Genomic DNA, 15025 nt, shown 5'->3' on the forward strand with positions numbered 1-15025 from the left:
CAAAATTTTTAAACTCTTTTTCGTCACGCAACGTATTAAGATAAGCAATGTCTCATAAAGAGTAACAACGTCTGATAAATCATCAGAACTTGCTTGTAGCTGTGTACTAACGATTTGAAACTTTACGAGCACAGAGTTCCAAAGGTACAACATATTTTGATCTCTTTACTTTGATTTTTTTTCGAGTTTTTGACAAATTTTTAGTACCATCGATACTAAAATTTGCCATCTGTTTGTAGATCCAGTTCACAGTTTATTTAGTGTTTTGTCTCGGTCTAGTTGAAATATGCAGGAGGTGATCCTAGCGAAAACACGATTTCAGTGCGCCCGCACCCCCCTAGATCGTCGCGCCCTAGGCTGCAGCCTAATTAGCCTAAGGGTTAATCAGGCCCTGATGGCCTTTATGAAATGGTTCTATTACATGAAATGCCACGATGTTAAGGGAACAAAAAAAATTGTCCACGATTGTTTAGGCTTCGGTACATTTCGGTTATCAAACTTTGGCCTGTACCTAAACTGTGCGTGTTGGAAATTAAAAGTATATAGAGTTTCCTTACAGGCTACAATCTTTTTATTGTATAATTTGATCAATAATTGATAGCTATATAACGAAGTGAGCCTGAACGTAAAAATGTTATTTTGTTAACTGAAAACTTTGTCTTGTAATCGCCTATCCAAAGTTCTTATTACTAATCTAGATTGGACATTACATAAATTTAAAATGGTTAATGTTTTATTAATCTATTGTGAGAGAACTGAAATGCTATCGTAGCCCGAAAACATATTCAAGAAGCTCCTAAGAGAGTTACCGGTTCTGTTAAATTACAGTAATAAAAATGGAATAGCAGCGTCTCAGGAATCTTAATTGAGTCTTTTTAAATTATTCTCGACGCAAATAAGCCACTTATAGCGATGCGATCAATGAAAATATACAATTCAAAAGGAAATTTTATTTAATTTACATACAATATTTTTGTACATATCAATAGTTTCCGCGATATAGGGATTTATATTGAAAGATTTTTTTTGGATAAAAGTTTTCATACGGATAACTAACTTTTTGAAAGTATTCTTTCTATAGCCAAGGCCCATCGTATAATGAACAATTCTAGTGAAAGAATTTTTCAAATCGGTCCAGTAGTTTTGGAGCCTATTCAATGCAAGCTTACAATCAAATCTTTATAAGTGTAGGCAATAAAGACCGAATAATGCTTGAAGTTTCTTTTAGAACGTAATAAACTTTACTAGGACGCAAATAACCTACTAGGTAGACCGTCTAGACAGGGCCGGTCACTGTATTCCAAAATTGAGGGCGACAAAGTCTTGACTTCAAAGTTATTATAGTAACAATAAAGCCAGTTTTATTTCCAATCATGACAAAAACAAATTACAATATACAGCTTAGATTATTTTACATGTTTACACATTTTTTTTTCTTTTGCTTGTTATCCTATATCCTAGCTACCGTCGATCGGAACCCCTTCACGGGTAAAGGCCTCCTCCAGCTTTTTCCAACTTACTCTGTCTATGGCTCTCTTTCTCCATTCGTTTCGTGCTACCGCTTCTATTTCTTCTATCCACCTTTTTTTTGGGCGACCTCTAATCCATCTTCCTCTTGGTCCTTTCCATACTGTTGTCTTTAGTCAAACATATTATTATGGTATAAGTTATTATTTAACGATTCCATCGACATCAGCGCTACGGAAATTGGGAGAAATGCAACAAAATTACGTAAATAAGTCAATATTTAGTTCGGTATATGAAGTTTCAAAGATTTCTAGAACTATGTTACAAATTAAATAATATGTTATGTTTATGACACAGTTTATTTGGTAAAGTTATTTTTAGGGTCTATTTTAGTCTTAGCCGGCATAATATTAAGTAGATATATTTTCACGTTTATAAAAGTCTGGTACTAAAAGAAAACAAACAATAAACAAAAAGTTTATTCAGAAACGCATTTTCTTATAACTTGAATTACTTTGTTTCAAAAAAAGATGGAGCAATGAATTATAGTGTCATTAATACAATCACCTAAATTTCCTCGACGCGACGGTCTAATCTTCGCGAACTTTTAATATAAATGGAGTAGATAATACTTGGTTGGTTTTAGTATTTATGCATCTGTAATATTTCGTACAAGTCCTTTTTTTGTTTTCGTATCCTTTTAAATGCCTCTTTTTAATGAAAAACTTTTGTTTAATTATGGATTAATTAAAAAGCCTTTATGCTATTCAATTAAAGAGTAGCTGTCCCTACAAACGAGCTTATTTACTTAACGCAGGCTTATTTATTAATCTTGTTATAAGCAACGAAACCTTATTTTAAATTATGGGAAGAAAAAAAACGATAAATATTTCACCATTTCGGCTTAGTGATTGATGGGACAGTAACCCACCCACCTTCCCATGGTCCTTCCGACCTCGCGGTCATCCAGACCAGGTCTCGACCGAATCAATGGGAAATGCGCCGGTGAGTCTATTCGCACTCTGTGCATCGTCACCGTCTCTCTTGACTCCCTGCAAATTTTACGGTATTCTATTATGGTTCTGAAACCTGACAACTTGGAAAAAACGAGATTGCTCTCCTTAATTTCGAGCGGAAGGATTTTCGAAAAATATTTGGCTCTGTTTGCGATGACGGTGTTTGGCGTATTCGCTACAATGATGAACTTTATAGCATCCTTGACGACGCCAACATTGTCCAATTGATAAAATACAACAGGCTCAAGTGGTTGGGACATGCCCACCGAATGGCGGACGACATAACCCCAAGGTCCTTATGGAACTCACGACCCGGTGACGAGAGAACCCGGTAGAATGAGGCTGCGTTGGTGGGATGAAGTTGTCAAGGACCTCGAAACAATAGGGGTTCGAATATATTGCGTACAGTATACCATCGATAGATTGCGTAGTCGAAGTGTACTTGACAAGGCTAGTACTAGGCAAGGTACAAGGCAAAAAAAAAGGCTAAGGCCCCCAAGGGCATTGATGATGATGATGATGATGATTGACGGTCACATGTAAAAAAAAACGGTCACTTACTGTCGCCGCACACGGGCCACATGCCACAGCCACAAACGCCGCCACGAGAAGCTAGAAGCGGCTACAAAGGTAGCTGAAGCGCGCGACAGCTACTTGTGGCCGGTGGTCGACACTTGCGGTCAGTGGCTGCTACTTTTTTTAACCCTTGCCTGCAGTATCATAATGGACTCTGACGAAGAAGGTTTAATTGCGCTACTTTTGATAAAAAGACGTCGTCGTAGAAGACGAAACCGTAGTTATTGGATACACAGAAAGACATTAAATATCCCCTCACCATGACAGGTCGGTAATCGACAACCATTGAACTATACATGATGAAGCATTTGGCCTCAGTGAAAATATGATGAGGCCATATTCTGGAAATTATTTGGAAAATTAAAAATAAAACTATCACTTTTTGAATCCCACATCGCAGGACGGGATTGTATCTCTGATATAAATAATTCTATATCCATATTTATCTACCTATATGAAACACAGACTACGTGCGTGCGTTACCGTCGACTTCAGGTTAACTGAGGTAAGGGAGAGAGGGGCGCGGAATCGCGCGAGTGGCGTGTGGCGGCTTTTTGTGTCGGCGTTTATGGTAGGGGAGCCCACGATGCTAAATGGGGATTTACTCGAGCGTCGTAGAGACCTATTGGGATGCAAAGCTTAGATAAAAAGAAGAAAAAAATGTTATATGATAAATTCCTTTTCATCGGTGGGGGAAGCGGCTATAGATAGTTAAATATGTAAAAAAAAACTGTTGCATGGACATCCTCGAGCGCGTCAGATATTGATAGCATCAATGCCCTACGTATTTTTAATAATGTACGTATGTTAATCTGATCGTTTGCATGACGCGGGTGGTTGTATTTAAGGGTTGAAAATTAAAAAAAAAAAAAATTTATCGAGCGCGTCAGATTTTCTAAGGGAGTGTTAAGTGCACCAAAAAAAGCTCTCATTCACTAATCTGACGATTTCGATGGGACGCAAACCCACAGCCTTTTTCTTAATTTGCAAAAAAAAATCGCAATTTTGAAATACTCAAGCGCGTCAGATTAAGATATATGTGGTTCATCTTTATGTTCTAAACGTACTGTCTCATAATCTGACGATTATCTAGAGGGATTCGCCTGATGTGCCAAAAAAAAAATAGAAAAACGGTTCACCTAAAGGGCCATCCCTGCAACTTCCCGCTAATTCCATTCCTGGGCGCTTAAAATTGATATTTTGAGCTCGCTGAGTTCAAAGAAATAACATTTCTATGCATTTGAGCTCTCCCAGCTCGAAAGTCTGATAGAAGTTTCATAGAACACTATTTTTGGAATTTTCAAACCGCAATAACTTTTGAATGGATCAAGCAATTTTCACGCGGTTGGCGGCATTCGACGCAGTTTTATCATCCTCATAAATAATTTTGCAATTTTAATTGATCGAACCACAAATTTCGGAGTAATCCCGAAAAAACACTTTTTCGGGTTTCTTTCGTGTACGATATCTCTCGAACGAATCAACCGCTTTTGACCAGCTTGGTGGCGATCGACGTGGTTTTTCAAGCTCAAAGGCGGATTAGTTTTTGAAGTTGATCGATAAAGAAACCACTTTAAAAAAAAATATTTCTTATTTTTTTAAGATTTTTCAAAATTTCTCAAAATCTATCGGTCCGAATCGGTTCAAATTCACAAGAAATGTAATTTTGAGGGAAATATTTAGAACGCCGTTTAGTAGATTCCGATCGGTTTAAGGAAATGTAGGCATCACGCAGCTGCACGCATTTAACTTTATCGACGAATTTTTGTTATTTCGGCTTGCGGAAATCGTCAGATTATATATTTTTCATTATTCTTGAATTATTTCCTTCAAAATAAAAAAAAAACTAGCTACGCTCGAGAATGTCGAGATGACGTTTTTTTTTTACAACTTTGTTGCCCTCCCCTTTTTTTCCGTCACTCTCAAATTGTCAGATTAGTGGAATATACACTTTTTAGGATGTAATTAACTCACCCTACCTTAATCTGACGCGCTCGGGAATTTCTGATGGTCAATTTTTTTTTACTAAACTGATCCTGTCTCCTTCACGTGCGGCTTTATATATGGGCCTCATATTTTGTGGAGGTACTTAACCGGGTACAAGGTATCCCCCTATATATTAATCTGCCGCGCTTTAGTAAATCCCGAAATCCCCTCTTGGGCTCCCCTACCATTAGTGGCCGGTGCGAGCCACAAGAAGCAAGCTGCGACGATTTGTAGCGTGTGGCCGCCAACGGCGCCACCGTGTGCGGCGAGTCCATATAAAATGTATGAAAATTACAGGAAAAATGCCAGTGGCGGCGTTTTGTGGTTGTGGCCGGTGGCCCATGTGCGGGGACCCTTAGGTAAAGAACTTGTCTATGCCCTCTGACTCATAGAATGGTCGCGGAACTTGGTATTTTAAAATGATTCCGTAGCTTCACATGCCGTGGTAAATTACTAAATAATATATAGATACAACTTGAAGTCCCTAATAGTCAAAAAGGGATTGTAATTGTCAAATTAATGTCCCATTTCGGAGTGACCTAAATGTCTCGCTGTGTTGTCACGTTGTTGCCTCATTATGCACAAACATTGCCCCGCAATCATTGTCTGACTACATTAAAAGATTTTGTGTCAACACTGCATATTGTTAACAAATAGGTTGAGAGTTTTTTTTTTCATTTTTATTCTACCCTTGGTTAGTAAGCTTTGCTCGATTCACTATTAGAACTATAATAAACAGCTCGAGACTGGCATGGCGGTATCCCGGGATTTGCTATCCGACATGTTGCTCGAGCACAGAACGCAGCTGGATATATTCTGCCGTAAGCTTGTCAAATATGTCACTAAGATAAATATCACGAGAGGTAACGTGGGTCCCAACGGGCAGCCGGCTTCGACTCGCCCATAAATGTTATGAGGATATTTCCGGAATAGTTGTCTAGGTAGAGATAACATAGACCTCCTGTATCAGTTAATAACTAGGCAGTTGCACCGTTGTATTGCCTTTTATATTCCTTATAACCTCATACAGCATCAGTATATTAAGAAAAGATCAATTCGACAGCCATCTTCATGAAAAATCTAAACACAATACAAATAAATAAATAAATAAACGACTTTCAGAAAAGTTTTGGTGTTTTGGGCTGCTAATACTGGTGTATTTCACTGAGGTATGTATCTCTACAAGTCTCAAGTGCGTCCTCACTTGGAGGACTGTTCGTTCCCCCCCTAACTTATTAAAAATACAAAATTTAAGCAAATTCAGAGAGCTAAAAGTAATGAACTAAATTATATCCTACGTACATAGCTAGTCAGTAGCGAAATACCCCTGTAGTATATCCATTTCAATAATGTTAAGATTGTATTTATTTAAGAAAAAAAGGAGAAAGTTAAGAAGAGATAGAGAAGCTGCAAAGGTAGAAAACGCAATATTACTTACTTACAATTAGCTGTACACATCGTAGAGTGCTACGTTTTAAAAAGTTTTTCATAAAAAAAACAATTACATAATATCCTTTTGTAAAAGTATTTTTTTTACTAAATTCTACAATAAAAAAATTCGCCATGATCACGCCACGCCTTTGAACAACCATAAAATGTATGTAACACATCAATATATTCAGAATTAAAAAAAAAAATATTCATAAAAACTATCACAATCAGTCTAAATTTAGTACTTTCATCATTATTTTGAGTATCATTTTGTCTCATCTGTTAAATGTTGACGCTGTTATGGAAAGAGACCAATTAGTACTTTATTGAAAGCGGTGAAATATTTTTTATTAATCAGAGTAAATCTTTACAATGATGGCAATATTGCGGTGTTTGTAATTAGGTATAGAAAAGATAAATATGTCATACCAGTGTTAATTATTTAGAATTAAAAAAATATTGGCCTGTCTCTTTTTTTAAGGTTTAAATGACAAAAAGCCTTTAACATATTAATATAACTATAACTAAATGTTTAAAGAAAACACTTTTTAACCGGATTAAAGTTATGTATTATTATAAGGTTACAATTATTTTACATAATTATAAACTAACCGACGTTTCGCGTGCTTTACAGCGTGCGTGGTCACGGTGACTGAAGACAAAAGGTGTTGAATGTCAAAAGGTATCACAGCTGTAGAAAAAGTTATATTATCTGTATTTATTTCCCCGGACCACCAACGTATCGACTATAATATGGAGGGTTTTGGCAGAAATGGCTCACGGTGTCCTCTATTTTCGCGGATTGTTTATCTTGAGATTTTAATGTGTAAAGGTTATGTCAATAAAAGACAATACTATATAACTAAACGTATTATATTACGCCAGAATTTGCTCAAATATTGAGACTTATTTATAATACCATTTATATTGTTTCTATCAATTTTAATAATTATCATTATTTCCATCTAAGTTATGACTATAAGTTAAATGTATAATATTTACTATACTATAATAAATATTTTTATTTAGTTTGTAGTAGACATAAAATTGTAAAAATACGACATAGAAACTGCGTTTTGTATTGCTTTTTGTGTCGATAGTAATGAAAATACAAGAAAGCTAAGCAATTTATTTAAATTCAATACTAAGTAAATATATGTATATTTAATTAGAGGAATTAGATGCTCATCAAATTCCACAATCTAGGCTTTAGGCTGAGTGATGCCGGTCGGCAAAGATGATCGCTCGCAGTCAAGCCAGGAGCCTACCTAAAGCGGGAACCAGGTCACGCGATCGCTACGGTTGGGGGAGATTGTATGATATATATCGTCTATTGTATACCTCTGATATTGATACTGCGCCGCAGTCGGCCGGCTAAAGCGATTTAGTCGACTCACTGCCGATCTACTGGCTTTATTGCGGATATTTTTCAAAAGTATACTATCATCCTTTCATGTGAAACTGAATTTTGGATATTAAATAAAACTTTATTTATAGGTAAAATATGAACGATAATATTTAAAAAAAAAAGTTCTAAACATACATTTACTAAATCATGTAGAGATATTCAATGATGCTTAATGTACATATTTTTTAAATAATAAAAGTAGTACATTGCCTTGCCATATAATTTCTTTTAATTATAAGTCTATTGTCAGTATACTATTATCTTTTCTTTATGTAATTATACATTTTGATAAAAACTTTTTATTGATAATTTTATTAATTACATACATTTTTACATACCAGTGCTTTACATCAGTCTTTATTAACTACGAAGGGCTACCAAATCAACTAAAAATACTCTTATTTTGATTAAATCTCTGCTTTATTTTAATTTCTAGTACCTAAATAATTTGATTTGATGATTACCAGGTATATTAGAATTTAATAAATTGTATTTGGTATTAGTTATACAAACTTATTTTATATAAAAAATGAAACCACAATGTATTTTTATTGTTTGAAACCTCATTCATACAATATAATCGCCCACAAAGACTGCACTTAGCTTATTGAATCTTTCGCTGTTCAGATAACATGACTTATTTCCGAGGAACATGCCCAAGTTAATTATAATGACGTTTATTCAATTAGGATGAATATCAAATAAAGAAATAGTACCATGTTCGCTATTCTCACATATTTAAGTATTGTAGTTGTGTAAAACGTCCAAGTAATAATATTATCATATAACTTATATCGATGGCAAGTTGGCAAGTTCTCAAGAAATTATCTTGAGATGCCCCAAGCACTCAGAGGGGTCAAAATTAAATTAGAGCAAGCAATACAACTCAAGTTGTTCTTTATCTGGATTTTTGTTTAACAGTATAAAAAATAAGTGATATGTTTAATTATTTCGTTATTTTTTTATTGTTTATGGAGATAGAGATCAGTCTTATTCATGCTTAGTATGTCGTGAAACTCACTTCATAAGTCAGATTTAAAAAGCTTAATTTTTTGGGAGTACTAATTACTTTAAGCCTGATTTAATGAGTATGTAAAAGATAATTGAATAATTACATTTTTTAATCGTATTGGTTTTTTGTATTACATCTCGTAAGTATAAACATAACGAATGTTAATATGGGGAAAATTCTCTAAAAGTAATTATTCGAACAGAAACAGCCTGATCTACGTAAACGTCTAGGGTTTTTTAAATCTTCTAAATTTCGGACTCTCTACCTCTACAAGCATTATTTTTTAGTTACGTATGGTACCATACCTACATATAGACCATTTTCGTGAAAAACAGGCTGTAAATGTCATAAAAGCATCTAATCCGTGTTGGAAAGCAATTTCAAATTACATTGGTGAGTGTGTCAAGTCCAAGATATATTGCCTCTCCTGTTAGAAGAAGACGGCTGATAAATTGTCCGTCCCGCTTGTGTATTTGGCGTGCGGTTGTCTAGTTCTTGTGGATGTTTCTTTGAGAAATGAATTGTGTATGTTTAGTTAATAGTTATACTGTATATTAGTGTGCTGGAATTAAATAGTTGCTGGAAAGCTGAATAGTTGGAAATAAAGAGTTAATCGTTGTAACATCTTTTTACTTGTACCCCGTTTTAGTATTAGTTAGGTTACATATATTTATATTTTAGTTACTAATTAGAATCGCATATCAAATGTTAATAATCACACTTTACACTTGCAGCATTATTTAGTAATTGTATAATATTATATATTGTACAAATGTACAATTAATACAATTATATATATATTGTATAATATTAAACACATATATTGTGTATTTCTCCTAGGGGATGCCGTAGATAAAATGATGGTCGTATTCTCAATAGTAATAATGAATTAACATACTTTTGTATACTTACAATATTATAACAAAAAACAAAACTGAACCGAAAAATTGATTGTCAGAATTTTCAAAAACTTTAATTTGACATGAATTTTCCAGATATAATGCAAAGCTGACAGCCCTGGCTCTTCCATCCGTAATCTTCGAGCCCAAGTTCCGCGGCGCCGTAAGAAACCTGGTCTACTCGGATATTCCTGGTCAGCCACCTAGAAGACAGGAACTTCGACATTCCAGAGACCTAAAAGTAATTACTTAATTTTTTATTTAGATTCACGATTCATTGATATAAATTTGTAACAACATCTCTCTTGCTCCCTTTGACGCGTCTATTCCCTTTATGGTATTTTCGTCATCAGTTGTATGTTGTATGCAGAGCCTATAGAAGAAAGACTTATAAAACAAAAAAAAACTTCAGCGGGTAGCTTCAAAAATGTACTTTATTTTAAGAACTTTGAGTTACTGATGATTTTATTCCTTTTAGCTGGAAATCAATTTAAAACCTCTTTCATGATTTAATTTAGTGTTAGATTTCAATGTAAGTATGAATCTGCTCGATATTTTGGTGCGACCCCTCAAACTCAATTTAGCTGACCTATTTCAATTCGAAGATTTCATGCCCCATTATTGTTCAAGGTTCTAGAATCTTTCGTCTTTCATTTCGAAATAATTGAACTTCACTTCTAGAGAGACAGACATTAACAAATGTAAAAAAATAGCATTTTTTGGTGCTATGTTCTCCCATGTTCATGAAACATAAATTTTCTAACTAAACTATTCTTCTCTTGGATTAATTTTCATCAAAGCTTAAATAATTTAATAACAATTCAAATGTGTATTTATTCAAAACACTTTTAACCCACTTTGAGAGACAAAGAGGGGACGACTGACGTCTAGGACGTCCTTATAATCCGTCACTCCCACTTATTATTGGGAGCAACAATTTTTGCCACGAGTCACGCTACATCCGTAATGTAAGGATATGGCTCAGCCATTACTTGTTCCCGTCCATGGGCGCGCTGAAGGCATCCGTCAGGCTTTAGTGGGTAGGACATTCGCGAGAATAGAAATTTCTGTCGCCTCTCACATTTGAGAGTCCGATCTTTCTACCTTGTGAATACGCGAAGAATGTGCTGACTATCGCATCAACTGCCACTGCACTACTGCCTATACAGACTGCCTACAGATACAGCGGCAACACCGACGTCGACCGACATATAGATCATATCCAATGTGGTTGACTACTACATACTCTTTGCTATGACAGCACTTTTTGGACGTCCTGTAGGCTCGTTTCCTCCCATCCTATAAAAAGAGCAATTGTGTCTGGATGCCACATAATCTCTGGAAGAGCAAAACCTACCTGATATATACGTATACTTACTTTTCCTTGTTTCCGACATACGTCTTTGATATAACAGTAAAATTTTACACACACAGGACAGAGACACATTAAAATTCTATTCTGAACCTTTTACGATACTTTTTAGGCTCAACGCTCCCAAAACACAAATTGGAACTTAATTCTTATCTGTAATAATTATTTGTAGCTGAAAGTGCATATCGCATAGGTCCTTAAATTTGTTTAAGAGAAAATACAAATATTTTTTTTAAAGGATATGATTTTTATTTTTATTTGAATGGCTCAATAAATATTATTTGGTCCCTAAATAATGGTGAAACGTGATACCATTTTTGTAAGTCAGCCGAGTTTCAATTTTGCACGAAAGTAGTCTGTGAATATTGCGTAAAATTAGCCTTTGAGAATTACACGATTCTAAACTCACGATAAATTATGATAATTGTAATGAAACTTATTCTAAAAAATTCTATTAACGTTCATAATGCAGTCGTTACCACTTGAATGTTTCACAAAGTGGCTCAGAAAAAGAAGTTGAAGTCTCAGTATCTATCTGATTTATTCGTGGGACGTGTCACAATTACAGGGACAATTTAATCTGAATATTTTGTACTCTACTTCATATTACGAAATTAATTGTGATATACCTTGCTTGAATTATGGATGTGTTTGTTCATATTAATTGGATGCAAAGCAACATAGCGTGAATTTGAATAGCACTATATATTTTTTTTTTATATATGCATAATAATTTAGCGTCATGTAAAATTGCTAAAACAGTGAGATATGCGATGTGACATATATTTTTAACATAATAACTCGGTAGTTTCTAGCTTCCGCTTAGCTTAATAATAAAACACTGTAATATCAATTTAGAGAATTATTTTCGGATCACCATTTATTTCAATTTAAATCAAATGTACCAAAATAGGGGATATGAAACAGGTCAATATAGTTCTATAATCGGGTACATTTAAAGACTTTCGACTTTCGAATTTCTATTTATTCGATTTTCGAACACCTTTTGCTTATTATATTTATTGTTTACTTATAATATATTCAAATAACATTACAAATATGTACTAATGTCTATATTTTTGATCGTTTAACTTTAAGACATCCAACTTCTACTCGACTTATTACTATACTATAGGTATGTTAGTAACACCATAATTTTAATTAAATTATATCAATTCAAACAAGAAGGTTCACTTGCTTGGGTTAATTTTCAATCGACCTTGTTTAAATAATCGACACAGGGTAGAAGCGTTACGGCACATCGCGTCGGTGCAAGTAATTTTCATACAGCGTAAATTAATTTACAAATTGTATCTTATTAAAATCGTATTATAGTTTTTGGTCACATAAATTTAGTATATTGCGTATAATATGATTAATATAGTTTAAATGTTACTATTTATTAAATTAGTAACATTTAAACGGAAATAAGTCTAGGGGGGCGTCCATAAATTACGTGAGGTGTTTAAGGGGGGGAGGGGGTCGAGTCAAATCTCATTTAATCTTACGTTGGAGAGAGGGGGGGTCTCGGCAAATATCACGCAATTTTTTTTCTAATTAAAAAAAATTAGGAAAACGGTTGACCCTAAAGGCCATCTCTGCAACTTCCCGCTAACTACATACCTAAACGCTCAACATTTCACTTATTTTGTTTTAGTTGTAAATAAAAGCACGAAGCAATTTTTTTTTCTTTTTACAATAACAATCCAACGCGTTTACGTAAGAAACCTACATTGTGAAAAATCTCACGTGAGATTGGGGGATGGGGGAGGGGGTTGAATAAAATCTCACGACATCTCACCAGGGGGGGAGGGAGGTACAGAAAATTTAAAAAAACACCTCACGTAATTTATGGACGCCCCCTAGTCAAATTTTGATAGCAAGCTGTCAAAAAAGGCAGTGAGACATAATCGATTAATGGACATGTTTTTCCCATCGGGGAACTCCAGTGATATTAAATTTTCAACGAGTTCTGAGTGACAAGCCTATAACATAAAGCGTCTGTACAAAAGCTTTTACATGTCGCAACCTCAAGACATTGGAAGAGCTTTAATAAGGTTTAAGCCTTTTAAAAAAATTCTCCGGTATCAAATGTGTGTAGAATAGAAGAAAAAAAGAGGCTATTCCTTAGTTGATTAGATAATAGGTTTGTTGCTATTTCAATCATAGCTCTCATGGTTTGGTTAGGGTAATGATAAAAAATATTTTTTTATTAATATTTTATAACCGTTATATAATCAATTTACTTGACCCCCGCTCCGGGGCAACGTTAAAAGTGACGCGGGGAGTGTGGCGGTCGGTCCGTGTGGTGCAATGTACCCACTAAAACCCAACAGCCCCATCTGTTCGCTATGGACGGGAGGCACGGTAACAGATTTTTTTTAATGTAATAGGAGGCAAACGGGCAGGAGGCTCATCTGATGTTAAGTGATACCGCCGCCCATGGACACTCACACTGCCAGAAGGCTCGCAAGTGCGTTGCCGGCCTTTCAAAAATGGGTACGCTCTTTTCTTGAAGGACGCTAAGTCGAATTGGTTCGGAAATTCGGTGGGCAGCTGGTTCCACATAATGGTGGTGCGCGGCAAAAACTATCTAAAGCGGGCCATAGACGGAACGCATGTTACCCTAGCCTTACCTTTATTCTTCCTACGAGCTTATCATTCCATTATTATTTTATATCAGATTTAGCTTAGCTTAAAGTGACATTTAGGTTAAGTTTTAGCTTTCATTGAAGTTAAATGTCAAGGAAACAGCTATCAGCGTTTCTAGATAATTTATATTTAACTGTAGAGACTTTTTTAAAATGCACGGGACCAGCTCAGTTGACATATTTTTTTCGAGAATGTCATATAGTTTTGCTTTCATATGACGGATATAATGCAAAAAGTCAATGAAGAAATAAAGTAAAAAGGATTTCATTGTTCATGTTACAGTTAAAGACAGACTCGATGTAAACGTTGAACAGCTGACGTTTCGCACCATTTATGTTCAGAACAGATGGAGTGTTGTTATTTCATACGTCCATATAATAAAAGAATATCTAAAATATAAAATCCATATTATAAAAAGGCTAATTTAGGTTTTACACTATTATACATTAAACACTCTTTGCCATTCTTAAAATTCTGTATACGCAGTCAGTTAAATTTGTATAATTGGTCTGTTGCTACAAATAAGCAAGGTTTTACGACGGTATTATGGTATTTATTACGTAATCTCGGTAATCAACTAAATTTATAATTTCTTTCAAATTGTTTGACGCACATAAATAGACCTCTATTAAACTATAACTAAAGTTTGAAAACAAACGTTTTTAAACCATACTATTACGTTCTGTTAAGATTATCTAGTGTATACTAACCAACTTGCCAAATGGGTCGAAAGGCTTCACGAATATAAACATTTTAGGACACGTACTATTTCACAAGTGTGTCACTGGAATGTGTCATTGTATTGAAGACTGTTTATTTTGATTATAGTGTCTAGTCAGACTGTCTGAGATTGACTCATCATTCGTATTATCTATGAAAATATTTCCTACGAATAATAATTTATAGTCATTAAAAACTACTATAAACATATACTACTATAATAAATTTATAAACCAATTTAAAGTAAACTTATCTGTTTTAAGTAATATAAGTTATATAGTTAATAAACTAAAATATAGGAGCACGCACACGATCCTAAGGAATTTCCTAAATAGATAAACTTAATATTGATTTTATTAAGGTATCGATTTGGATAAATTTTATTTGTACTTCTTACTTATAGTTCATTCTTACGACGTTTTTTGAGACCAAATACGTCACACTTGAGATTTTAACAAGCTCCAAAATGGGGAAATTGTCAAATGA

General features: G+C 34.5%; 1 protein-coding gene across 5 annotated transcripts in view; it reads left to right on the forward strand.

The window, feature by feature from the left end:
• Positions 1 to 15025, forward strand: part of LOC125052471 (neurexin-1) — a 71540-nt gene that overhangs the window by 23642 nt on the left and 32873 nt on the right. For all 5 annotated transcript variants that reach the window (XM_047653357.1, XM_047653349.1, XM_047653365.1 and 2 more), the window contains one exon: positions 9892 to 10036. In XM_047653357.1, coding sequence (XP_047509313.1) covers positions 9892 to 10036 — 145 coding nt within the window. The remainder of the gene's footprint in view (positions 1 to 9891; positions 10037 to 15025) is intronic.

Source organism: Pieris napi, chromosome 1, assembly GCF_905475465.1.
Source record: "Pieris napi chromosome 1, ilPieNapi1.2, whole genome shotgun sequence".
In the NCBI taxonomy this organism is placed as follows: domain Eukaryota; kingdom Metazoa; phylum Arthropoda; class Insecta; order Lepidoptera; family Pieridae; genus Pieris; species Pieris napi.